Consider the following 27,200-nt stretch of genomic DNA (forward strand, 5'->3'; position numbering starts at 1 on the left):
GTATCCAACACCCGCAGCATGCAGTAATTCTCCAAGGATCCTCCAACAAACCTTCTAAACCCTACCTTTACCTCCTAGAAGGACAAGAGCAAATGATGCAAGGCTATGGGTCAAGTGCTGGAAAATGGGATTCAAATAGATTTTTTGACCAGTGTAGATGCAATGGGCTTGAAATAACTGCACAGAGGCTAATGTCCTACTACCAAGTCACCCTTTATTTACTGGTACATGGTGTCACTGTCTGTGGCCAGGCAGCTTGGAGTCAGCCCACAACTGAGGAGACTCTAGCCTCCTGGCTATATTGATCGGCCAGGATTTTCCTGTTTGACCCAGGTTAATAAAGAACCTCATAACCAACGAGCTCCACCAGGTCCCAGTCACCACAGGGCTCAAGAGCTTATTTCCGTGTTGTAGATCTCGATGATTCTCTGCATAGGAACACCACCAGCTGCAATTTTCCCCTCCAAGCTACGCACCATCTTGACAAGGAAATAGATGACTGTTCATTCACTGTTGAGTAGTTAATATCATGGAGCTGTCTTCCTAATAGCACTGTGGGTGCTCTTACCTGTATCTCTCCTCCTTCCCCCACCCAAGACTGCGTTTATTCAAGAACATAGCTCATCACCTTCTTTTCAAGAGCAATCCACAACAGGCGATAAATGTTGGCCCGGTCACTAACAAGTAAAGGAAAGCAGTGCTATGAATATTTGATGGGGACAGTGTAGAAGGAGATTTGCTTTATATCAAATCCTATGCTGCTGTACTTGTCCTGGGAATGATCGCTGGGATACAGACCCAGACTTCTAATTTTTCTGCATTTTTGATGTTGGACTGAAATAGGAAAAGGACTGTTTTAAAAACCAAGGATTGTTGAATGGTTGATGCACTTTTGGAAAGCAAGTAACCTGAAAGTCATTGTAGGTAATGTTTGTACTGCTATGTGCTCAAGCCATCTTAGGAATGTTTGCAAACAAGCTGTAGTCAAAGGGAGGATCCTGTTGGAGCTTTGGTTAGTGCGAAGTAGCTGATTGGCCTCTGGGTTAATGACAAAGGCCAACAACCATATGATCGGCTCCCAGGTAACAACAGCTCAAGGGTGAAAGTTTTTGGGAGAATCCATTGGGTCTCTTCAACAGTGGGAGCCGACTGTTTACACTGCAGTAAAAGTTACCTTAAGCCTGAAGAAAGCCAATTCACTCTGAATCTAACCCCATCCTGTACCTAATCTGAGCGTTTAATGGGACAGTGTTGGAGGAGCTGTACACTGTAGCTGAAGCCGAAGAGTCCTTCTTTTTGGTAAGTTCAGTCTAGTTCTGAATTTGGCTGTAGGACCCAAATGGTGAAGGGTCAGTTACTGACTCAGTGCACTTCCAAGTGTTAATGTTTCAGTGACCTCCTTCATTTGTTAATTCCTTGCTTTTTAGATATATTTCATGGTTGAATCCTATTAGGGTGCAGAGTGTGTGTCGCATGGAGCTGGAATGCTGCACTTGCAATGATCTACTGGGAGTGGTATTCCAGGACTCACCTGCAAAAGAGCTTCTCAAGTTCCACCAATGCTTATGCCAGGAGCCTGTTTCAATGTGCCAGCTCCAGGAGGCACTCAGCCAGGTGAGAGGACAGTGACCAGACTTATTTTATAACCCTCCCAACAACTAGTTCCCATCGTTAAATCTAACAGAGAATGTATGCATAACATGAGATTTGAACCTATGAACAGCCCAAAGAATCTTAAGGGAGTATTCTTTATTCCACTGGCCCCAAGCCATTACAAACGTGAAGGGAAATTGAGGTTAAACAAGCATTCACATGGAATGGCACCTGAGGTTTGATTCTGGTTGAGGAAATCCATTGTTTATCTGATCATTCTACCCGAAGAAAGACACTTTTCTTCCAAAGAGACTCCATTTGGCTGCTCCAGTGATCCTGCTTGGTTCCCTCACTCACCATTGCCCCCTGCTGCTGGAGGTTTGCCAACAAATAATTATGAGATGGTTTTCCCACTATTTGGGCTGTCGATGTAGGCTTTCTGCAAGAACAGCTCAGTTCATTCCGTTTCCCTGGGGGCCTCAGAAGCTTTCCTCCCAGATAAAGATCCTATTCCCTTTTGATAACGTCAATGGAACATGCCTCTGCCCGTTCCTTAGGCAAATCATTCCACATATTTCCTCAAGTAACCTTTGATACATTTCTCTTAAATCAGTGTCATCTGGGTTATGACCATTCCACATTTGAGAATAGTTTATTTCTATTTCCATTTTTTAAGTCACTCAAGATTTTGAGCAGCACTAACTAATTTCTCCTCTTTTTACAAAAGAGAACAGCACCATCCCCTTCAATCTAATAATGTAACTGAAATCCTTCACCCTGGAACTATTCTCATTCATCTTTTCTGCACTCTATCTATCACATTTACATCCTTGCCCAGGTGCGGTGCCAAGGATTAGAGTCAATATTCCAGTTGATCTGAATAAGGGTTTTGTCAGTTTCTGCTGTAAGCTATAGTCACGAATTGTGCTGTATGTGCATTTGACTCAGATGGTGCTTTCTCTAAAACTTAGAGAAAACTGTGAGAGCGAACAATTCTCTCGTGGGCTGGGAGCTGTAATCTCTGGCAGATAGTAGTTAGTTCTCCTGATTTGCCATTGGCCCTCTCCTTTTATACCCTTAATGACATATCAATTTCTGACAAGAGGATCAGTCCTATGTTGTGTCAACCATCAAATTAAAAATTACTTGACACCAGGTGATGGAGTGTCATATGGAGATGTAAAAATGGTGCGAGGGTGATGCGAGAGAGAATGTGTGTGCTTTTATTTTGGGGAAAGCTCCATAAACTCAGCCAAGTGTACTTATATGACAATCAGTAACCACACACACAAAACAAAACGCAGTGGCAGAACAAGAGTGATGGAGATTACCATGTTTTCGCAGTCTCCAGGAAAGGATGATGGTGAGAATTGGAGCTCTCAGTCCCAGCATCTCATTGAGATGGAACGGGAAAGGCACAGGGTCAGCAACAGGTAAGCAACAGCATCAGGAGGGACCTCTGCCTATCATCCGGCATTCAAGGAGTAGGACTGAGTCACACTGACACCGGGGATACACCAGGAGTGGGACTGAGTCACACTGACACCGGGGATACACCGGGAGTGGGACTGGATCACACTGACACCGGGGTTACACCGGGAGTGGGACTGAGTCACACTGACACCGGGGATACACCGGGAGTGGGACTGAGTCACACTGACACCGGGGATACACCGGGAGTGGGACTGAGTCACACTGACACCGGGGATACACCGGGAGTGGGACTGAGTCACACTGACACCGGGGATACACCGGGAGTGGGACTGAGTCACACTGACAGCGGGGTTACACCGGGAGTGGGACTGAGTCACACTGACACCAGGGATACACCGGGAGTGAGACTGAGTCACACTGACACGGGGGTTACACCAGGAGTGGGACTGAGTGACACTGACACCGGGTTACACCGGGAGTGGGACTGAGTCACACTGACACTGGGGTTACACCAGGAGTGGGACTGAGTCACACTGACCGCGGGGATACACCGGGAGTGGTACTGGATCACACTGGCGCCGGGGTTACACCGGGAGTGGTACTGAGTCACACTGACACCGGGGTTAGACCGGGAGTGGGACTGAGTCACACTGACACCGGGGTTACACCGGGAGTGGTAGAAAATCACACTGACAGCGGTGTTACACTGGGAGTCGTACTGAGACACACTGACACAAGGGTTACACCGGGAGTGGTACTGAATCATACTGACAGCGGTGTTACACCGGGAGTGGTACTGAATCACACTGACAGAGGGGTAACACCGGGAGTGGTACTGAGTCACATTGACAGCGGGGTTACACCGGGAGTGGTACTGAATCACACTGACACCGGGGTAACACCGGGAGTGGTACTGAATCACGCTGACAGAGGGGTTACACCGGGAGTGGTACTGAGTCACATTGACAGCGGGGTTACACCGGGAGTGGTACTGAATCACACTGACAGCGGTGCTACACCAGCAGTGGGACTGAGTCACACTGACAGCTGGGTTACACCGGGTGTGGTACTGAATCACACCAACTGTGGGGTTACACCGGGAGTGTTACTGAATCGCACTGACACCGGGGTTACACCGGGAGTGGTACTGAGTCACACTGACACCGGGGTAACACCGGGTGTGGTACTGAGTCACACTGACACTGGGGTTACACCGGGAGTGGTACTGAATCACACTGACAGCGGGAGTGGTACTGAATCAAACTGACAGAGGGGTTACACCGGGAGTTGTACTGAGTCACACTGACAACCGGGTTACAGCGGGAGTGGTACTGAATCAGACTGTCAGCAGAGTTACACCGGGAGTTATACTGAGTCACACTGACAGTGGGGTTACACCGGGAGTGGTACTGAAACACACGGACACTGGGGTTACACCGGGAGTGGTACTGAGGCACACTGACAGCAGTGTTACACAGGCAGTGGTACTGAGTCACACTGGCAGCTGGGTTACACCGGGAGTGGTACTGAATCACACTGACAGCGGGGTTACACCGGGAATGGTACTGAGTCATACTGACAGTGGTGTTGTACCGGGAGTGGTACTGAATCACACTGACAACCGGGTTACAGCGGGAGTGGTACTGAATCAGACTGTCAGCAGAGTTACACCGGGAGTTATACTGAGTCACACTGACAGCGGGGTTACACCGGGAGTGGTACTGAAACACACGGACACTGGGGTTACACCGGGAGTGGTACTGAGGCACACTGAAACCGGGGTTACACCGGGGGTGGTACTGAGTCACACTGACAGCGGGGTTACAGCGGGAGTGGTACTGAGTCACACTGACAGCGGTGTTACACCGGGAGTGGTACTGAATCACAGTGACAGCGGTGTTACACCGGGAGTGGTACTGAATCACACAGACAGTGATGTTACACCGGGAGTGGTACTGAAACACAGTGACACCAGGGTTACACCGGGAGTGGTACTGAATCACACTAACAGTGGTGTTATACCAGGAGTGGTACTGAGTCACACTGACACCGGGGTTACAGCGGGACTGGTACTGAATCACACTGACACCGGGGTTACACCGGGAGTGGTACTGAATCACACAGACAGTGATGTTACACCGGGAGTGGTACTGAAACACAGTGACACCGGGGTTACACCGGGAGTGGTACTGAATCACACTGACACCGGGGTTACAGCGGGACTGGTACTGAATCACACTGACACCGGGGTTACACCGGGAGTGGTACTGAATCACACAGACAGTGATGTTACACCGGGAGTGGTACTGAAACACAGTGACACCGGGGTTACACCGGGAGTGGTACTGAATCACACTAACAGTGGTGTTATACCAGGAGTGGTACTGAGTCACACTGACACCGGGGTTACAGCGGGACTGGTACTGAATCACACTGACACCGGGGTTACACCGGGAGTGGTACTGAATCACACAGACAGTGATGTTACACCGGGAGTGGTACTGAAACACAGTGACACCGGGGTTACACCGGGAGTGGTACTGAATCACACTGACACCGGGGTTACAGCGGGACTGGTACTGAATCACACTGACACCGGGGTTACACCGGGAGTGGTACTGAATCACACAGACAGTGATGTTACACCGGGAGTGGTACTGAAACACAGTGACACCGGGGTTACACCGGGAGTGGTACTGAATCACACTGACACCGGGGTTACACCGGGAGTGGTACTGAGTCACTCTGACAGTGGTGTAACACCAGGAGTGGTACTGAGACACACTGACAGCGGTGTTACACCGGGAGTGGTACTGAGTCACACTGACACCGGGTTTACACCGGGAGTGGTACTGAGACACACTGACAGCGGTGTTACACCGGGAGTGGTACTGAGTCACACTGACACTGGGTTTACTCTGGGAGTGGTACTGAATCACACTGACAGCGGTGTTAAACTGGGAATGGTACTGAATCACACTGACACCGGGGTTACACCAGGATTGGTACTGAATCACACTGACATCGGGGTAACACCGGGGATTATACTGAATCACCATGACAGAGGGGTTACACCGGGAGTGGTACAGTATTGGACTGACAGCGGGGTTACACCGGGAGTGGTACTGAATCACACTGACACCGGGGTTACATCGGGAGTGGAACTGAGTCACACTGCAGGGTTTCAGGGGGAGTGGTACTTAATCCGACTGACAGTGGGTTTACGCCTGGAGTCATACTGAAACACACTGACACCGGGGTTACACCGGGAGTGGTACTGAGTCACGCTGACAGCGGGATTACAACGGGAGGGATATTGGGTCACACTGACACCAGGGTTACACTGGGAGTGGTACTGAATCACACTGACAGCGGTGATACACCGGGAGTGGCACAGAGTCACACTGACAGGAGGGTTACACCGTGAGTGGTACTGAGTCAGATTGACACCGGGGATACACCGGGAGTGGTACTGAGTCACACTGACAGGGGTGTTACACCGGCAGTGGCACTAAAACACGCTGACACCGGGGTTACACCGGGAGTGGTACAGAAACGCAGTGACACCGGGGTTACACTGGGAGTGGTACTGAATCACACTGACACCGGGGTAACACCAAGACTGGCACTGAATCTCACAGACAGCGGGGTTACACCGGGTGTGATACTGAATCACACTGACAGTGGGGATACACCAGGGATTATAGTGAGTCACACTGAGAGCGGGGTTACACCGGGAGTGGTACTGAATCACACTGAAAGCGGCGGTTCACCAGGAGTGGTACTGAATCAACTGACAGCGATGTTACACTGGGAGTCGTACTGAATCACACTGACACCGGGGTTACACCGGGAGTGGTACTGAATCACACTGACAGCGGTGTTACACTGGGAGTGGTACTGAGTCACACTGGCAACGGGGTTACAGCGGGGTTACACCGGGAGTGGTACTGAATCACACTGACACCGGGGTTACACCAGGAGTGGTACTGAGTCACACTGACACTGGGGATACACCGGGAGGGGTACAGAGTCAGACTGACAGCGGTGTTACACCAGGAGTGGTACAGAGTCACACTGACACCGGGGTTACACCGGGAGTGGTACTGAATCACGCTGACAGCGGTGTTACACTGGGAGTGGTACTGAGTCACACTGACAGCGGTGTTACACCGGGAGGGGTACAGAGTCACACTGAGAGCAGTGTTACACCGGGAGTGCTACTGAATCACACTGACAGCGGTGTTACACCGGGAGTGGTACAGAGTCACACTGACAGGAGGGTTACACCGTGAGTGGTACTGAGTCAGATTGACGCCGGGGATACACCGGGAGTGGTACTGAGTCACACTGACAGGGGTGTTACACCAGGAGTGGTACTGAGTCACACTGACAGCGGTGTTACACCGGCAGTGGCACTGAAACACTCTGACACCGGGGTTACACCGGGAGTGGTACTGAAACACAGTGACACCGGGGTTACACCGGGAGGGGTACAGAGTCACATTGACACCGGGGATACACCGGGAGTGGTACTGAGTCACACTGACAGGGGTGTTACACCGGCAGTGGCACTGAAACACTCTGACACCGGGGTTACACCGGGAGTGGTACTGAAACACAGTGACACCGGGGTTACACCGGGAGGGGTACAGCGTCACACTGACACCGGGGTAACACAGGGAATGGTACTGAGTCACACTGACACCGGGGTTACACCGGGATTGGTACTGAATCACACTGACAGTGGGGATACACCAGGGATTATAGTGAGTCACACTGAGAGCGGTGTTACACGGGCAGTGGTACTGAGTCACACTGACAGCGGTGTTACACTGGGAGAGGTACTGAGTCACACCGACAGCGGGGTTACACCGGGAGTGGTACTGACTGACACTGACAGTGGGGTTACACTGGGAGAGGACCTGAGTCACACTGACAGTGGGGTTACACTGGGAGAGGACCTGAGTCACACTGACAGTGGGGTTACACTGGGAGAGGTACTGAGTCACACCGACAGCGGGGTTACACCGGGAGTGGTACTGACTGACACTGACAGTGGGGTTACACTGGGAGAGGACCTGAGTCACACTGACAGCGGGGTTTCACCGGGAGTGGTACTGACTGACACTGACAGTGGGGTTACACTGGGAGAGGACCTGAGTCACACTGACAGCGGGGTTTCACCGGGTTAGGTACTGAGTCACACTGACAGCGGTGTTACACTGAGAGGGGTACTGAGTCACACTGACACCGGGGATACACCAGGAGTGGTACTGAATCACACTGACAGCGAGGAAACACCGGGAGTGGTACTGAATCACACTGACAGCGGGGAAACACCGGGAGTGGTACTGAATCACACTGACAGCGGGGAAACACCGGGAGTGGTACTGAGTCACACTGACACCGGGGTTACACCGGGAGTGGTACTGAATCACGCTGACAGCGGGGAAACACCGGGAGTGGTACTGAGTCACACTTACAGCGGGGTTACACCGGGAATGGTACTGAGTCACACTGACAGCGGTGTTACACCGGGAATGGTACTGAGTCACACTGACAGCGGTGTTACACCAGGAAAGGTACTGAGTCACACTGACACCGGGAATGGTACTGAGTCACACTGAAGCGGTGTTACACGGGCAGTGGTACTGAGTCACACTGACACCGGGGTTACACCGGGTGTGGTACTGAATCACACTGACACCAGGGTTACACCAGGACTGGTACTGAATCACACTGACAGTGGGGTTACAGCGGGTGTGGTACTGAATCACACTGACACCAGGGTTACACCAGGACTGGTACTGAATCACACTGACAGTGGGGTTACAGCGGGTGTGGTACTGAATCACACTGACACCAGGGTTACACCAGGACTGGTACTGAATCACACTGACAGTGGGGTTACAGCGGGTGTGGTACTGAATCACACTGACACCAGGGTTACACCAGGACTGGTACTGAATCACACTGACAGTGGGGTTACAGCGGGTGTGGTACTGAATCACACTGACACCAGGGTTACACCAGGACTGGTACTGAATCACACTGACAGTGGGGTTACAGCGGGTGTGGTACTGAATCACACTGACACCAGGGTTACACCAGGACTGGTACTGAATCACACTGACAGTGGGGTTACAGCGGGTGTGGTACTGAATCACACTGACACCAGGGTTACACCAGGACTGGTACTGAATCACACTGACAGTGGGGTTACAGCGGGTGTGGTACTGAATCACACTGACACCAGGGTTACACCAGGACTGGTACTGAATCACACTGACAGTGGGGTTACAGCGGGTGTGGTACTGAATCACACTGACACCGGGGTAAACATCGTGAGTGGTCCTGAATCACACTGACAGCAGGGTTACACTGGGAGTGGATTACCACGTCACACAGGCTACGGTTACACTGGGAGTGGATTACCGGGTCACACAGGCTGCGCTTACACTGGGAGTGGATTCCTGGGTCACACAGGCTGCGGTTACACTGGGAGCGGATTACTGGCTCACACAGGCTGCGTTTACACTGGGAGTGGATTCCTGGGTCACTGAGGCTGCGGCTACACTGGGAGTGGATTACCGGCTCACACAGGCTGCGCTTACACTGGGAGTGGATTACTGGCTCACACAGGCTGCCCTGACACTGGGAGCGGATTACCGGGTCACACAGGCTGCGCTTACACTGGGAGCGGATTACCGGGTCACACAGGCTGCGTTTACACTGGGAGCGGATTACCGGGTCACACAGGCTGCCCTTACACTTGGAGCAGATTACCGGGTCACACAGGCTGTGTTTACACTGGGAGCGGATTACCAGGTCTCACAGGCTGCGCTTACACTGGGAGTGGATTACCGGGTCACACAGGCTGCATTTACACCGGGAGCGGATTACCGGGTCACACAGGCTGCTCTTACACTGGGAGCGGATTACCGGGTCTCACAGGCTGCGTTTACACTGGGAGCGGATTACCGAATCACACAGGCTGCGCTTACACTGGGAGTGGATTCCTGGGTCACACAGGCTGCCCTGACACTGGGAGCGGATTACCGAATCACACAGGCTGCGGCTACACTGGGAGCGGATTACCGGGTCACACAGGCTGCCCTTACACTTGGAGCAGATTACCGGGTCACACAGGCTGTGTTTACACTGGGAGTGGATTACCGGGTCACACAGGCTGCATTTACACCGGGAGCGGATTACCGGGTCACACAGGCTGCGGCTACACTGGGAGTGGATTACCGGGTCACACAGGCTGCGCTTACACTCGGAGTGGATTACCGGGTCATCAAGCTGCGGCTACACTGGGAGCGGATTACCGGGTCACACAGGCTGCGGCTACACTGGGAGCGGATTATCGAGTCACACAGGCTGCGGCTACACTGGGAGCGGATTATCGGGTCACACAGGCTGCGGCTACACTGGGAGCGGATTATCGAGTCACACAGGCTGCGGCTACACTGGGAGCGGATTATCGGGTCACACAGAGTGGTAATTGGTAATTGTGGAAGTGTGTGTGTTCCCTCGATGCCCACACTGTGCCAGTGGCTGAGGGTCTATCGCAATGAGCCATCTGTCAATGACAGGACATCTCTGTCTCCCAGTCTCTGTCTATTCACCCTGTCCCCTTGCTGTAGGTGGAGAATGGGCGGGCTGTCAGCTGTCATACATGATGATGGACGGGAAATGGTACGCCTGGCAACTGAGGATGAGCACGGAGTATCCAACACACAACTTCTTCAATTGGTCGAGGAGAAATACCGAATCCTTATCAAGCATCTTGGTCAGGAAATGCTGCAGGAACATTGGGGTAAAGTGACAGGGCTTTGGGTTACAATGAGAGCACCGGCTCACGTGAGAGTTGGGCTACAGTAATAGAGGAAGGGTAATATCCAAATCGTTGGCTTCTCCTTTCCTCCAGATGCTGCCTCATGTTCTTCCAGACTCCTGTTTGTTTATCGTGGAAAACAGCATCTGCAGTTTTTATTTGTCTTTTACAGTAACAGTGCTGGGGTACAGTGACAGAGTGAGAGTGAAGTGTATGGCGATGTTTCCATTGTAGAATGGCATTCCTGGGGCACTTTGTGGGTTTTGCTGTATGTTTTATGGTAATTGGTGTATCTATGTCTCACTCTCCAATGAAATGTGATAAGGTCCCATACAGTGTTCTGCTTGTTCAGGTGAGGAGCTGCCTGTTGCCTGGTGTGATCAAGAAAGCAGGGAGAAGGGGCGAGAGCTGGAGGCTTTCATGAATCAATGTGTCTTCCATTACGATGATATCTGGACCCTTTCCCAACTGCCAGGAGCCTTCAGAACCTACAGGTACCCAGTGTTGAGTTTAACACGTGGCCTCTTGAGTACAGCCACTTGCGCTATTCCTCACTCTCTCTGCTCTCCTTGTCTTCGAACCTTAGTATTTGTCTTCCATTGCAGACACTGTCCCTATACTCACAGTCTCCCACATGTAGATCACAATCCCTGATAACAAAGTGTGGAGCTGGATGAACACAGCAGGCCAAGCAGCATCTCAGGAGCACAAAAGCTGACGTTTCGGGCCTAGACCCTTCATCAGAGAGAGGGATGGGGAGAGGGAACTGGAATAAATAGGGAGAGAGGGGGAGGCGGACTGAAGATGGAGAGAAAACAAGATAGGTAGAGAGGAGAATAGATGAAGGGTCTAAGCCCAAAACGTCAGCTTTTGTGCTCCTGAGATGCTGCTTGGCCTGCTGTGTTCATCCAGCTTCACACTTTGTTATCTTGGATTCTCCAGCATCTGCAGTTCCCATTATCACCGATCACAATCCCTGTTGATTACAGTTACTGACAGGTAATCTGACTGCTCGTCCATGTATGTCACCTCTGCGGCATGGCGAAAGAAACAGGACGTGATCTTATTAGGCTTTGCCATCTTCATAGAAATCATAGAATCCCTACAGCTTGGAAACAGGCCATTCGGCCCAACAAGTCCACACTGACCCTCAGAGCACCCACCCAAACTCATCCCCCTGTAACCCACCTAATCTACACATCCCTGAACACTACAGGCAATTTATTATGGCCAAACCACCTAGCCTGCACATCTTTGGACTGTGGGAGGAAACCCACACAGACTTGGGGAGAATGTGCAGACTCCACACAGACAGTCACCCGAAGCTGGAATCGAACCCGGGTCCCTGGCACTGTGAGGCTGCAGTGCTAACCACTGAGCCACCGTACTGCTTCTCTGCCCATTCTCTGTACACCTGCAGTACTTTCTCTTCAGCTGCTTTCCTCATGGCTCTGTGCAGGACAAACGAAAAGGCGAGAAAGGCTGTCATGCTCTCATTCCAATATTTGAACAACACAAGCCAACCAGGGGCATGGAAACAAACCTGCACTATGGAGGTGACCTCCCAAGCCCCTAAACTGGAAAGCTGCAGCAACATCTGTTCCAGAGGAACAGACCCAGAGTCTGAGCTGCACTGTGACCACTGGCAGAGCGACATCATACACTACAGGGTGTAGGAATAATGACCAGTGATGATGCTGGACAATCTGAAACATATAACTTACATGTGAAATGGGAAAATGAATTTCTGTTCACAACTGTAAAAAGCTGAGAGCATTTGCCTTATATATTGATAAGCAAAAAGGGGGATTTGGAATGAGACCACACAAAGAAAGACAGTAAATGCTCAACAATTGTTTTCCCCTGAACAGCAAACTTCATAAAAAGGAAGTTGACAAACTGAAGACTGTTTTGAAAACTCATCTGTCAGTTTTGTTTTTAAAACAGCTGCAAAGAAGCCTTATTTCACATTTGCCACCTCCTGACACAACACAGGATATCATTCCCAGATGGAGAAATATTTAAGGAGCTATGTCTTTCTAATGACTTTTTAAGAACAAAAAAGAAACACTTATGGCAATCCAGAGCAGGTCACTTGGTGCTCCCACTGCAGCAAGACAAGTGGAAACAGAAGCAGAAACTGCTGGAGGAGCTCAGCAGCTCTGGCAACGCCTGTGGACAGAAGGCAGAGTTAAAGTTTTGGATCCAGTGACCCTTCCTCAGAATGCAAGACTAGTGGAATCTTTGTACAAATAGATTTCTCAGCAACAACAGCAGGACCTGAAAGACTGTGAATGTCTCTAACTGTGGTTTGACGAATCCATCTGAATAACCCACTGAGCCCAGCTGATTGATTTTGTGCACATGGTTTCTAAGGACAATGGTAACTAAAGAAGATCAGCTCACCCTTTTGCCCCTTAAAGAGAGAACAAGGACTGAGATATCTATAATGAATCCAAAAGGTACACGCTTGAGAAAAATATTTGGAAAAATATTCCAATCACAACTGAATGTACGCCAGCTGTGCTTGGCACAAATGTGGGCTTTGTTGCATTTTGCAGAAATGATCCTGACCTTCCCTCCTGACCTACCACCATGTAACCCACTAGCAAGCATTCATGAAACTTTTCTCAAATAATGAAAGTTACTAATATTGTAAACTCCTATCGAGCAATATCCCTTTAGCTCTCTGATGAAGGGTCTAGGCCCGAAACGTCAGCTTTTGTGCTCCTGGGATGCTGCTTGGCCTGCTGTGTTCATCCAGCCTCACATTTTATTATCCCTTTAGCACTGCTTGATTCAATCCTCACTCAATGTGCTCAATGCTGCCTACAGAAAGCTAATGTTTAATGCTGAAGTGAATGGTGAAATCAAGGTAACGTCCTGTGATGGACTGTCAAAGGACAGTGAGTTTGTGGGACTTATAAACTGAGATAAAACCAACTCCTATAATCCTGTGCTTTCAAAATGAAAGCTTACTTTGTCTCACGTGCCTCTGTGAGACAGTATTCTTCCAAATGAAGATAATGAAGCCCAAGGATCAGACCCACCTCATGGACACCCATTTGATGGACTGTATACAACTAGCAGACTCAAACAAGAACCCAGACTTCAAGGCCATAGCAGATCATGTGTAGCTACTGTTGTCACACTGAGACTCTGTGAGTAGAGAACAAAATGAATAATTATGTAGACTTGGTTTTGTAGTGATTGGAACCAGGTGGACATCATTAACTACAAGGTTCTTGATTGGCTTGTTAACCTTGGACCAATCAGGAAAGCCTTGGCTGACCAATGTAGGCAGGAGATTAGAATCTCTTCAGTTGAAGACTGACTCTGAGCTGCCTGGCGACAGCCAGTGGTGCTGTGTACCAGTAAATAAAGGGGGAGCGTGGTGACTGGACACCAGCCCCTGAGCAATTACTTCAGTTTTAGAGTTTTGTAGTACTAAAAATATGCTATTTATTCTAAATTTTCTTAGACGTGAATCCTGGCTCACACTTAAATTCAAAAAGAGATCTTATTCTTCAAAGCGTTGGAGCCCTCTGATCCACACTGATCCTGTGGCCCTGATATTCCCGCTCAGGACATTCACTGTTCCCACCTTGCCCTTGTCCCCTCCACTCTCACCTCCCAGAGTGTGAAAACCACAGACTTCCTGATCTGTACAATTGAGATCCACTGATCAGCGATGTCTAGGCAAAATCTTGAATGAGATCCCCCTTGCCTGTACCAGTCTTATCCTTTGTTAACCCTGCTGCATGCTTTCAAACCGTTGATCATGCCGCCCTCCTTCAATTTCTGTCTACTCTCATCCAGTTGCTTGGTTCCATTTTTGCCTCGTGTTATGAAAATACCCATCTTTAATATTTGTTGGAGGATTTAGACATCTCATCTTCAGTCATGGGGTAAGAAGCTTGCAGTGCTAAGCTACCTAGCTGGTGCCTTCCACTTCTGAAAATAAATCCCCTTTGTTGAGTTCAGAGTGAAGCCTCTTTATTCTTCTGAAAAGAGTAATTGGAGAGATTTCTCAATAGGTTACTTTCTGATTGAGCTTGTCTAAAAGATTTCAGAGGTAAGCCTGCAAGATTGGTGACTTGACTGTACCCAGCCAGATTATCAAAGCCACAGATTTCGGAACATTCTACATTTTATTCTTTCACCTAAAAAATAACTCATTAGTTAAAGTTCTTTGTGGAGAAAGCAAAAACATCACTGCACAAAAATCTTTTCTTCCCCCTCTTTCCCTACGAGTTTGTGTTTGCCTATTAGGTGGATTAAGAGCAAAATGGTGCTCAGAACCCTGAGTGGGATCACAAGCTAAAAGTTTGGGCTCACCACTCAGCAGCAACAATTGACACCGTGTAGTTCCCTGTCAGGTCCTCTCACCTGAACCCCTGCTCTCATTGGTCTTCCATACCCTCTCCTTTCATTCGTCTGCCTCGAAAATAGGTCACAGTGGCAAAACATTTGGGAAGCTTTCATTGAAAGACATAAGCGTCTACATGTCCGTATTACTGATTGTGTATGCTCACCACTGGAGTCACCATGAAAGTCCTATATCCTCAACCTAGTCCCTCTCCTGAGACATGGCCACCCTCAGGTTAACCTGCCACCTGTCATGTCTCTCTGTCCCTAATGAGAGAACAGCTCTATGGTCCTCTGGGACTATGGCATCTTCACCTACTTTAACCAATTATTGCACCTTCCTTGAATCAGTTTTCTTTAGATAAGAAACCAATAATTGCGCTTTTTTCAGAAACTTGGTCTTTTTTTTATTTAAATGTAATGCGAATAAGGGATTAAATTGACCATTTCAGTAACTGGGGAAAATATTTTTATTTTAGGTTGTGGAGCAGTTGGGTTGAGGAACAATGCACTCCTCCATGCTCAGTTGTAACACTCAAACCACTCTCAAATATCCCCTTCAATGATTTCTCATCTTACTATCACCCAGCTCCCCCTCAACCAATCCCTTATCCCACTTTTACATCTGCAGGAAGGGGAGAAATATCAAGTGGGATTTCACATGGATTTCATCCTGGGCCATAGGATTCCAGAAGAGTCAGAAATATTGTGAGGTACAGCTTGGGAGCATTGGAGGGAATACAGCAAAGCTCCAGGGAGTTTTAGGAGCAGGCAAGGTCATGTTGACAGGAGATAGATGAGAACTGAGGCTGGAAAGCTGGTAGGCCCTGAAACTCAGCTACATAATGAGCAAGACCCAGGGTTAGACCAGCTGGGATCTGGATTAGGACAGTTTTATGCCAAGTCCAGGAGTCAATCAAGATGGGTTCAGTGCATCTAATATTAGCTGCAAAATATGTGGTTCCATCCATAGACAACAGATGGACCAGGAGAGAGGCCCAGAATGAGGGCTGAAATTAGAAAGGTAAGGTAGTCTATTCTGACCCATACTTAATTATTGAATCAGTGGTAACCTCAAATTGCACAGTGGTTATATTCCATCTCCTGATTACATTTCAGCTCGTTCAGCATAATGGGCCCTGAGGCAGACTCAGAGAAAACGACCCTGACTGATGGGGAAAGGAGTAGATTCTGCAGTAAGACAGCTTCCTGCGTCACCAATACGAAACAAGGTTGGTGTGTCACTGTGTGAGGGGAGAGCCTCCTAGAACTACAGCCAATAGGGTTCACTTTTGAGATTTGCTTTGGGGTTTAAGGTTAGGACTAGGACTGGGGCTTAAGGTTTTGAAGTGGATTTGGGGGTTTAAGGTTTTGAAGTTGATTTTGGGGTTTAATTTTTGGGAGTGGATTTCAGGTTTTAAAGTTAGGAGTGGGACTGGGTTGTAAGGTTTCAGAGTGGATATCTGGGTGTAGGGTTTGGGAGTGGGTTTTGGGGTCTACAGTTTGGGAGTGGATTTCAGGGTTTAAAGTTAGGAGTGGGACTAGGGTTTAAGGTTATGAGTGGCTTTGGGGTTTAAGGTTTTGAAGTGGGTTTTTGGGGTTTAAGCGTTTGGGACTAGCTTTTAGGGTTTAAGATTTTGGAGTGAGTTTTGAGATTTATAGATGAGGAGTGGGTTTGGGGGGTTAAGATTTGGGAGTGGGTTTTGGGGTTTAAGGGTCAGACTAGAGTTGGTGTTTAAGGTTGGGAGTGAGGTTAGGGTTTGATTTTGGGAACTGACTTGAGTTGGATAATCTTTGGAAGTAAGGGTTGGAATTTAAACAGGGTTGGGAGCGATACTCAGCTGCCTACATTCCTCAATGCAATCTCTGTTTTTTTCTCTCAGGTGTTGCTGCATCCCTTTCTTTGCTCCTGGGCTTACATAGACGCTTTGAACAGGAAACATCTTTCATCCTGTCCACATCGATGAGCCCAGCTCAGAAGAGCTTGTTTCTACTTTCCCAGCACTACATGCAGTGTCAAGCCAAGCACCAAGATACATTTGAGACAAGCGCACTTGTACTGAGTAATACTGAATGGGAAGAGAGTGTCGAAATTCCATGGTATATGAATTTCAAACTCCGAAGTAAACCATCCAGGACATCATGTGGGTGGCTATCTGTGAGAGGAGATCCAGGTCCTAGGGGAGTGGCATGTGATCTGAAGAAGGGCCCCTATTGTAGTGACTAACTGTAATTAAATTCCACAGAGCTGGCAGGGGTTTCTGATGGGATTTTGAATTGAAATGCTTAAGATTTAGAATCAAAGTATGAATAATTGGAGTCCAATACGAGAGAGGGAGTGGGAAGATTTTTCTGGAGTCAGGGACAGAGAGTATAGTTTAGAGAGAAGGACACAGCAGTGTGCTGTGCTAATTGAAGTGACGGAGGCTTTGGCACACACACTGTAAGGGATCTCTAGTTGAGTGTTTGATTTTCTCTGTTGATTGCACAATACCAGAGATTTGATGTGTTTTCACTGACTTTCTCCAAGGTATGGTGGCACTATAAACGAAACATTGGCTGTGCGCACTCTGCAGGAATTCATCAGCTTGACACTTCCTCAGAAACCAGAGCGGTCTCAGGTCACAGCTCCTGATCTCAGTGGTTTGGCATTACTGGGTACTGTACAAATTCAGATGAAGATTTTGGAACAATTGTGTGAAAATCATCAGCAAGAACAATCAGTGAGTTATTATTACTTGCACGATTTCCATCTCATATACTTTAGGAGGTCAACAAGACTGACAATAGAATCTATTTTAGTCCCTGTCTCAATGTTTGACTTTCTCAGTCTCCAAGAGGACCTGCATGATGCCAACCCTATCCTTCTGTGTGTGCCCTACCTTTCCAACTTTAGGAGGCCCTTATCACCCACCTAGGAATACCCTGACGGCTATTGATTGAGTGTTCTGCCTGGTATTAAATTGGAATGCAGCCTGTCCTAATCCCAGTCGCCCGGCGAGAGCAGGACACTGTCTTCTTTTAAACCTTATAACTTTATGTCATCAAATGTTGGAGCGCTGTCCCTGTGCTGGAGTGAATGGTAACAGTGTTAGAGGGTGCTTCGCTCAGTGTCCAACCCAGTCTGCGCTTTTCCTGAGAGTGTTGGATGGGACAATAGAAGGAATTTGATTTTTTTTTATCAACCTATTTGAACATGTTACAACACACTTCAGGGACAGGGGAGATTTAAACTTGAAATGGTGTTGTGGGTTGGGACATTATCATTGAGCTATCAGACCCCTTTAGGGGGAGATTTAATCTGTATTCAATCCTCTCCCACTTTAATACTATAAGGAAATAGGTGTTTTTCATTAAGGGGTGAGTTTTAATCTTCTCTGATCTTCCTACTCAACTGTCTTTTGATTTCAGTTGCTGCTCCAGTTTATTTACCAACAGAAGATGATATTTTCTGGTGTGGAAGCAAACACAGAAACGTCTCAATTTAGTGACACCGTTTTTCCTGGTCAGAGTGACAACAATTGGGTAATTTTTCATTTAATTACGCCTGGGGATTGCTCTATCATGAGTGACTGGTCTCTGTTCACACTGACACACATACTTGGACATGGACAAGAACAGACACACAGACCTATACATCACATATACTGACACACATACCCACATACTCAGACAAGCACACTCACACACACACACCTATACATTCAGACACACTGACACATTCGCAGACATGCTGCCACATACACCTTTATACTCAGATGCATTGACACACTGTCACATACACCGTCACATACACCCTTACACTCAGACACACTGACACACACACACAGACACATTGACACACACACACCCTTACACTCAAACACACTGACACACACACAAACACACTGTCACATACACTCTTACACTCAGAAACACTGCCACACACACAAACACACTGTCACATACACCCTTACACTCAGAAACACTAACACACACACACACACACACACACACAAACACACACACACACACACACACACACACACACAGTCAGACACACTGATTCACACACACAAACACACTGTCACATACACCCTTACACTCAGAAACACTAACACACACACACACACGCAGTCAGACACACAGATTCACACACACAAACACACTGTCACACACACCCATACACTCAGACACTGATTCACACACACAAACAGACTGTCACACACACCCATACACTCAGACACACTGACACACACACACACTTACACTAAGACACACTGACGCACACAGACACATGACAGACACACACCCTCACACTCAGACATGCTGACACACAAACACACAGACATACACACACACACAGACATACTGACACACACAGACACACACCCAGGTCTTGGGAATATAGCACCATTCCTTTACAGTCACTTGGTCAAAATCCTGGGACTCTAAACAGAATTGTAATGGACTGTAGTGGTTCAAAGATGCAGCTTTCCACCACCTTCTGAAGGGCAATTAGTGATGAGTAATAAGTGCCAGTGACACCTATATCCCCTGAATGGATTAAAATATGCATTGATCAGTCTGCCCCTAACCTGTTTGTATTACGTCATGCTGGGGAAATAATCCAAACAGTATATTCATCAAACTAAAAGTTCTAGTTTTCCTGCAATCACCTGGACTTTACTGGGAACTTCAGTCTGTTTACTTTCTGAGACATTGAGTTGAATTTTCCCAGCATCTAAGGGTGATCGTGTAGGCTGAGGAAGTACATGCATCACATTTGCTCCACAACGGCTCTCTGACTTCCAGCTTTCTCCCCAGAAAGGAGCTCCCGGGAGCAGTGATGAGAGCCAATTAAGACACTTGAAAGGGAAACGAAGCCTGATTCTAGGCAGAGTATGTTTTGTGAACAATGCACAGATCTCCTGCTGTGAGAATGTTCAGTGAGATACAGTAGGTGACACCCCGAATTGGGGAGAGCTCACTCAGCAGGTGTTAATAGCTAGCCTGCTATTGATCCATATCACAGTTTTGTCACTGAGCTCGGAAGGGGTATCTTCAACTGTCCACAAATGCTAAGGGAAACATGGCCTCTAGCCCTCAGCAGCATTCCCAAAGGTCTCCCAATAAGGGATGCTATTCTCCACTGTAGAGTGCTGTGACATCCTGAGCTCACCCAGCAGCCCTCAGTGCACAGCAAATGATGGGTCTGTGCCCTGTTAGTTCTGCTTGACCTGCCCACAGCGAAGGAAGCCTGTCAAACAGGAATCTGAAAGATGCACAGGTTCCCAACATTCAGGTGAAAATGCTGCCCATTGCTTCAGTCTGGGTTTGTAGCGCCATGTGGATGCACTGAGTGAAATAGAAACAATGCCTCCCACACCCCCAACCGCCCCACTGTCGGGTTTTGCATTATCAGTACACTGTTTTAATAGGCTCTATTTGCTGGGTGAACATATTTTATTGGATGTAAAATAGAATGTTTACTGTGAGTCCTGCATTCAATCAGAAGGATACAACTGGTCACTCCCAGCTCAACGCCCTGAGAGAGGCTTTTGGTCAGTATTGGGAAAGGAATGAGATTTCTGAACAGTCAGACGGCCAGAGTCCAGCCATTCAGAGTCTCGTAGGCCTTCAACAAAGACAACTAGCTGAAGTGAGAGAATTAATCCGACAGCTGGAGGGACAGGTGAGAAATTTGTGTCATTTCTCAACATCTTGAACCCTGCCCCATCTTTGTGGGGGGGTGCGGCACGTGGGGTTTGCAGTTACAGGGTTGTAGGTTCAGAGGTCTGGGGCAGAGGATCTTTGTACTTGGGAGGGTCTGTATTGGGGGTGTATATCTGGGTCAGTACTGAGGCAGTCCTTTCTATTGGGTGGATATCTCATTGGGAAGGGTCTGTGTATCAGGGTAGGTCTGGGAATTATGTGTGGCCCTGCATTGAGGCAAGGGTCTTTGTGTGGGAGGAGGGTTGCATTGCAGTGATCTGTGTTGGTAGATGTCTCTGTACTGGAGGCCTCTATATTGTGTGGATCTGTAGGGAGGGGGCCCTTTATGGGGAGGGGATCGCAGCAGGATTTGTTCTGTGGGATATCTGTACTGGGGGTCTGTGTTGGGGGATCTGTAATGGGGAATTGTGTTGGAGAATCCGTATGGGCGATCTGTATCGGGGATTCTGTATTGGGTGATCTGTAATGGATGATCTGTACTGGGGAATCTATTTTGAGGGATCTGTGTTGGAGACTTATGTTGGATGCTCTGTTTCGGGGTATCTGTATTGAGGGTTCTGTATTGGGTGATCTGTATTGGGGATATCTGTACTGGGGAATCTGTGTTTGGGGATCTGTGGTGTTTGAATCAGTACTGGGGCAACTGTATAGGCATCTATATTGGGGGATCTGTCTTTGGGGATTTGTGTTGGTGGATCTGTATGGGAATCTGAGTTGGGGTGTATGTATTGGGGGAGCTGTCTTTTGGGAGACATATATGGGAGATCTGTACCAGGGAACCTGTACTGGGGATCTGTCTTCGGGATCTGTTTTGGTTGTCTGGATTCAGAACCCCACTGTATTTGGTTCTGTCTCCCAGCGTTGTCCTCAGTTTGTACTTAATGATCTCTGCTGTTTCTGGTGGATACACACTCATCCCTGTTCTGTCTTTAATTCTAGTCTCGCGATGATCTAGTTCATACTTATTGCTCACTGTTTGATAACCTCCAGAACCACCGCTACCATAGAAACCTCTCAGCCCTGTTACTGGGCCAAGTCACACCAGGGAAGGACAAGGAACCAATTGGTAAGGGCCTAACTGTTGAGACTGAGATGGAGATAGATGGGGTGGGCTGGAGATGGGGAAGAAGATGGACATTGATGGGATTGGCTGGATATTGAGCTTGTCAATCAAGGCCTGTGTTCAGTCTCCTACACCCTGTTTCCCATTGGGATTCAGGCTGACCGGGGTGTATTCTCTGATTGTCTCTACCTCTCCTACATTTTTGTTTGTTCTGTGGAGCTGGCAGTTGTACAAGGCACTAACACGTGATTTGTGTGTTCCTGTCGATGACAGCAGACCACCTTGGAGCCTGCTCTGGTCCGGTGCAGTACGGTGAAGGGACTGTGGTGGTAGATTCAGAGAACTGTGTGAGTAACCTCATGAAAGTGGCATTCTCCATCTCAATGTAACACCTCTCCCAATTCTGGCAGACTTTCCAATGATGCAGGTGAGTGAATGCTTACTACCAAAGCCCTGCACACAGGGCTGGGCCTCCTGCTCCCTCACACTAGGCCCAGCCTCCCACTCTCTCTCACGGTGGACACTTGGTCTCCTGTTCGCTCAAACTGGGCTCGGACTGCTTCTCATTGACACAAAGAGGTTGTTCCAGTCTGCAGCCTTACAATGGGGGCCCCAGCATACTAACTACTTGTGCAGCAAAGCAATGTCTCAGTGACTCAGGTGCCTACATATCACAACAAGAGCTTTCTTTACAGAGGTGGCAATAAGCCCCCTCTTCCCCGGTTCTCCACACATCACTAGTCTGTTCCATGAAGTATTCCCTGTTCCTCCTGCAGGACCAGGAGACAGTGGCGAACCAGAATGTGATACCAATGGAGCAGGCCCAGATTGTGAAGATTGAACAGGAACCAGCTCCTTACGACTCCATTAGAATGAATGAATTCATGGCAGAAACTGACAGTGGTGTATCTGATCTGCACAACAGAGGGACACAGAGTCTCAGAGCTCAGGAAGACAGAGTAACGATCTCAATAGTCAGGGTGAGTACCAAGTACCAGGACCCAGATCATGGTCAGAGCCAACAGAGGAGAGGGCAGTAAGGGTGTTGAGATATTTTATGGGAAACTGGCTGGTGGCTCTGACTGTCAGAGTCTGTCTATGGCCTCACTGGGATCTCCTTTTCTTCCCTATCAGGTATTGAGGAGAATATTCCAAAACTGCTCTGACTGATCTGTCCCCTACCCATACTCCAGGATTTTGCCATGTGCAAGGTCCAATGGGGGTGGTGCTTTAACAGGCAAACTGATACCAACACAGGAGCAAGGAGAATCACTTATTGTCAAAAGATGTCTCCTCAGGAAGAAGCCTGATGGAAGGAAATGTGAGATTAATAAGACGCTTCAGCTCTTTCATTTGTTTCTTTTCTTGAAAGGATCCATTTCCTGAGACCCAGAAAGAAGGGGAACAAGGGTGGATTTCTCCTGGCCATCGGATGAGCCAATCAGAAGAGAAAGAATCTGGCCAGCACATTTCAGTGGATGTGGATTCGATGAGCACCTTGTGTGAGAAATGTGAAACAGAAGGGGATCGAGCAGGACACTGCCTGGGGGAAGAGACACACATAAAGCCCAGAGAGTTGGTAAGAGACGGCGAACCTCTCATCCCATTGCTCATTTACCTCACAATTACTTCATGGCGATGTCAGTCTGTCCCATACTGCACAGACACCCATTCATGTTTTTATTATCCGGAATATTCTACCCAAATGCAGCCTTCAAAACAGGCTGGCTCCTTTCCAGTCGTTCCCACTGCTCAGGGATTCTTTTTACATTTTCATGCGAACCTTCCTTCTCTTTGAAAGGTATGGAGGTGTTGGAAGGATCACCAGGCTGGCTATCAATCTGCTCTGGTGTTGGTGTGAAATTCCTTTGTCATGTGGTGATTGCTTTCCCTGGATCCTACACACATTGGAAGATCTTTATGAAGCTGCCTCGAATGAGCACCTATTTATTTTAATTGTGTACCACTATCCCTCAAGTTTCCTTCATTAATTCAAGTCTCCCCTGACAGATTTTAATTTAATCCCATACTATAGACTTAAAGTTTTCGAGAAGATTTGTAGCTCGGGTTGTGGGTGAGGTTGTAGACTTGCTCGCTGAGCCGGTATGTCGCGTTGCAGACTTCTCATCACCCTGCTCGGTAACATCGTCAGTGTGCCCCCAGTGAAGCGTCGGTATTTATATGTCTCGGTTTGCTGGTGCGGTTGGCATCACTTCCGGTTCTGTTTTTCAGTGGTTTGTATATGCGGTCCAGTTCATTGTGTTTGTTGTGGTCTCGCGCGAAGGTAACAGCACATTGTGCTTTTTGGGCATCCATTCCCTTTAAAAACTCCATTTAAGTGCTTCTAAATAAAAACCAAAAGAACTGTAGATGCTTTAAATCAGGAGCAAAAATAGAAGTTGCTGGAAAAGCTCAGCAGGCATGGCAGCATCTGTGAAGGAAAAAATCAGAGTTAATGTTTCAGGTCTGGTGAGCCTTCCTTTTGTGTATAAGTGCTCCTGTTCTGCTTTGCACAATTCTGGCATGCTGCAGTATGTCGGGGCTCGTTTGAGTAATGTCCTGGTGCAGCTCCATTTATGGGTGTTGGGAGTAATTAAGTGTCTGATCCGCAATTGTACAAAGCAGAACAGGAGCACTTATGCGAAGTTTTTAAAAGGAATGGATACCCAAAAAGCACAATCCACCATTATCTCTGTGACAGACCGCAACAAGAAAACACAACACAGCCAGACACACTTGTCACCCTACCACACATCAGAGACGTAACAGAGATGAACACAAGACTGCTCAAACTCCTAGGTATCAGGATAGCCCACAAACCAACAACCACCCTGTAACAGCTACTGACGAAGGTACAGGATTCCATACCGACAACCAATAAAACTAATGTAATGTCCTAAATACCATGCAAGGACTGTGAGAAACGTTACACAGGCCAAACTGGAAGTAAACTCACAATAAGGATATCCAAGCACCAACTAGCCACCAAGAGACACGACCAGTTCCTACTGGTCTCAATACACACAGACAAAGAAAGACATGCAGAGCACATGAATTCAACAGGAACAACACATCCATAACAGCATAAGCCAAGCGGAGACATGCCAGGGAATTCCTGGAGGCCTGACATTCCATCCAGAACTCCATCAGCAAACATATTGCACTGGACCCGATATACAAACGACTGAAAAACAGAACTGGAAGCGATGCCAACCTCCCCAGCAAACCTAGACATATAAATACCAAGCGGGACAGAACACCGACGCTTCACCGGGGGCACACTGACGATGTTTCCAAGCAGGGTGATAAAATGTTTGCAATCAAACACACCGGCTTAATATTACAGACTCTAGAACCTCACTCATCACGGCTGTTTGGCCTGGATGAGCAGCCACAGTCGTTGCTATGGTTGTACCATTTTAGCCACAGTCAATGATTTAAATATGAAACACTTTATACTCCATACAGTATGTCATCTTTACACTTATTAAACATCAGTGTACAACTTGGTGGCCTTTTGCTTTTACCGAAGTTTAAGATGCTGGCCATGCATTTCTCAGACATCAAACATCTCAGTGGTTAGCAACTCATGTACTTCAACGGTCCTTGAGAAGGTAAGTTCACACAATGAGCATTCCCCAAGAAAGAGACAGGACCTGCCTGTACTATGAGGCTGTCATGACGATGGCGTATGTGGGACACTCCGGGCCTTAGCTCTGCTGCAGATTGAATTTGGTCGAATAATGTTCCTCTTTACATTTGTGGCATTGGTTTCTGGGGTGATTGACATCATCTGTCACCCCTAGAGCCACATTCCTGGCCTTCAGCATGAGGTGAACATGATTCTGATATCAGATGAAGAGAAAGAGAATGTGATGAAGAGTCTGACACTTGCTCAGAGAAAAGCTGAAGAGAAGCGACGGAGAGATAAGAGAAGGCAGACCCTGCGGGTGAGTGGCACATGTGAATGGTCCCAAGTGAATTCACACCTTCAGTCTAAGCTCCATCCCAGTTTATTATGCTTTCTCTCTCTCTCTCTCCTGACTTCATTGCCCGCCTATAAGCTCCCTCACACTCACTCCTTCCTCTGACCATATTCATGATACACACTCCATCTTACCACCTCATGTGTTCTTGTTACATTCATTGCAACAATAACAGGTAAGGTCATCTCTGATCACTTCTTCCTATCCCTCTCCATTCAATCCAGCCTTGCCCTTCCCAGTTCCCTGCATCTCGCACTGGAAGTTTCAACATTCTGGTACCAATTGGTTCTGTACCAATTTTTATTGCACCAGGTCAAGCCCTTTGGGACCTTATTGAACAAACCCACTGTGTGTGTGACTAAGAATCCTTTCAGCAAGGATCGTTCTGAATTCAATTCTTGAGACTGGGGTCATTTTGATCATGGTTCAGCATTTCTTGTTTTTGTTGTGTGTTGCTCTGCATGTTAAAATTCTGTCCAGAATTCACCCTTGTCTCAAGTCACTGTCCCTGCTTGTCCCAACTGTTCAGGTGCAGGAATGTCTGTCCATTGTCCGGAACAGAGCATCCACAGTTGACCATCCAGTTCTCCAGTGCTACAGTGAGAAGCATCACACCAGAGACCTGCACAAGGTGAGCGATCATAAACTGGAGAGAAAGGAAGGCTCCTGGGAAAGTAGAAAGCCCCAGGTCAGAGCCCTTCTTGCTCACAGTTGTGATGGCACAGATCTCTTTGCAGAGAATTTGAGAGATTAACTAGAGGCGATTTCATGGTAGGAAGATGAGGGCATGAGAGGAATGTGCTTCAATGGTAGAGGTGGGGCATTAGACGGTGAGTTTCAATGGGAGAGGTGGGGCATTAGAGGGTGAGTTTCAATGGGAGAGGTGGGGCATTGGAGGGTGAGTTTCACTGGGAGAGGTGGGGCATTAGAGGGTGAGTTTCAATGGAGGAGGTGGGACGTTAAAGGGTGAGATTGAATTGGAGAGTTGGGGAACTAGACCGATGAATTCCTATCACCATTTGCTTAGCTTGACATATCAGACATGATCTGATGTTATCTTGACTAAACCATGAGCAGCACTTGGAAAGAGAGAAAGTGAGGAAAGTGTTGAAACTAAAATTGGGCCTTCAGCAATAGTAGTGATACAGAGATCCACAACTTACCATTCACCATCCAGCAACTTGCTCCACACCACTCC

The 27,200-nt window shown here is 48.0% G+C and overlaps 1 protein-coding gene across 4 annotated transcripts in view; it reads left to right on the plus strand.

The window, feature by feature from the left end:
* LOC125463400 (uncharacterized) overlaps positions 1-27,200 on the plus strand; it is a 36,051-nt gene that overhangs the window by 5,700 nt on the left and 3,151 nt on the right. For 2 of the 4 annotated variants that reach the window (XM_048554657.2, XM_048554653.2), the window contains exons 2-16: positions 1,428-1,614; positions 2,938-3,026; positions 10,680-10,852; positions 11,223-11,364; positions 16,358-16,470; positions 17,122-17,338; positions 17,769-17,961; positions 18,650-18,763; positions 20,733-20,912; positions 21,893-22,019; positions 22,290-22,363; positions 22,793-22,996; positions 23,389-23,595; positions 25,823-25,966; positions 26,532-26,633. In XM_048554657.2, the coding sequence (XP_048410614.2) occupies positions 1,474-1,614; positions 2,938-3,026; positions 10,680-10,852; positions 11,223-11,364; positions 16,358-16,470; positions 17,122-17,338; positions 17,769-17,961; positions 18,650-18,763; positions 20,733-20,912; positions 21,893-22,019; positions 22,290-22,363; positions 22,793-22,996; positions 23,389-23,595; positions 25,823-25,966; positions 26,532-26,633 (2,220 nt within the window). In that variant the 5' untranslated portion in view covers positions 1,428-1,473. The remainder of the gene's footprint in view (positions 1-1,427; positions 1,615-2,937; positions 3,027-10,679; positions 10,853-11,222; positions 11,365-16,357; positions 16,471-17,121; positions 17,339-17,768; positions 17,962-18,649; positions 18,764-20,732; positions 20,913-21,892; positions 22,020-22,289; positions 22,364-22,792; positions 22,997-23,388; positions 23,596-25,822; positions 25,967-26,531; positions 26,634-27,200) is intronic. The other 2 variants (XM_048554654.2, XM_048554655.2) reach the window with 2 other exon arrangements.

Source organism: Stegostoma tigrinum, chromosome 25 (genome assembly GCF_030684315.1).
Source record: "Stegostoma tigrinum isolate sSteTig4 chromosome 25, sSteTig4.hap1, whole genome shotgun sequence".
Classification (NCBI taxonomy): domain Eukaryota; kingdom Metazoa; phylum Chordata; class Chondrichthyes; order Orectolobiformes; family Stegostomatidae; genus Stegostoma; species Stegostoma tigrinum.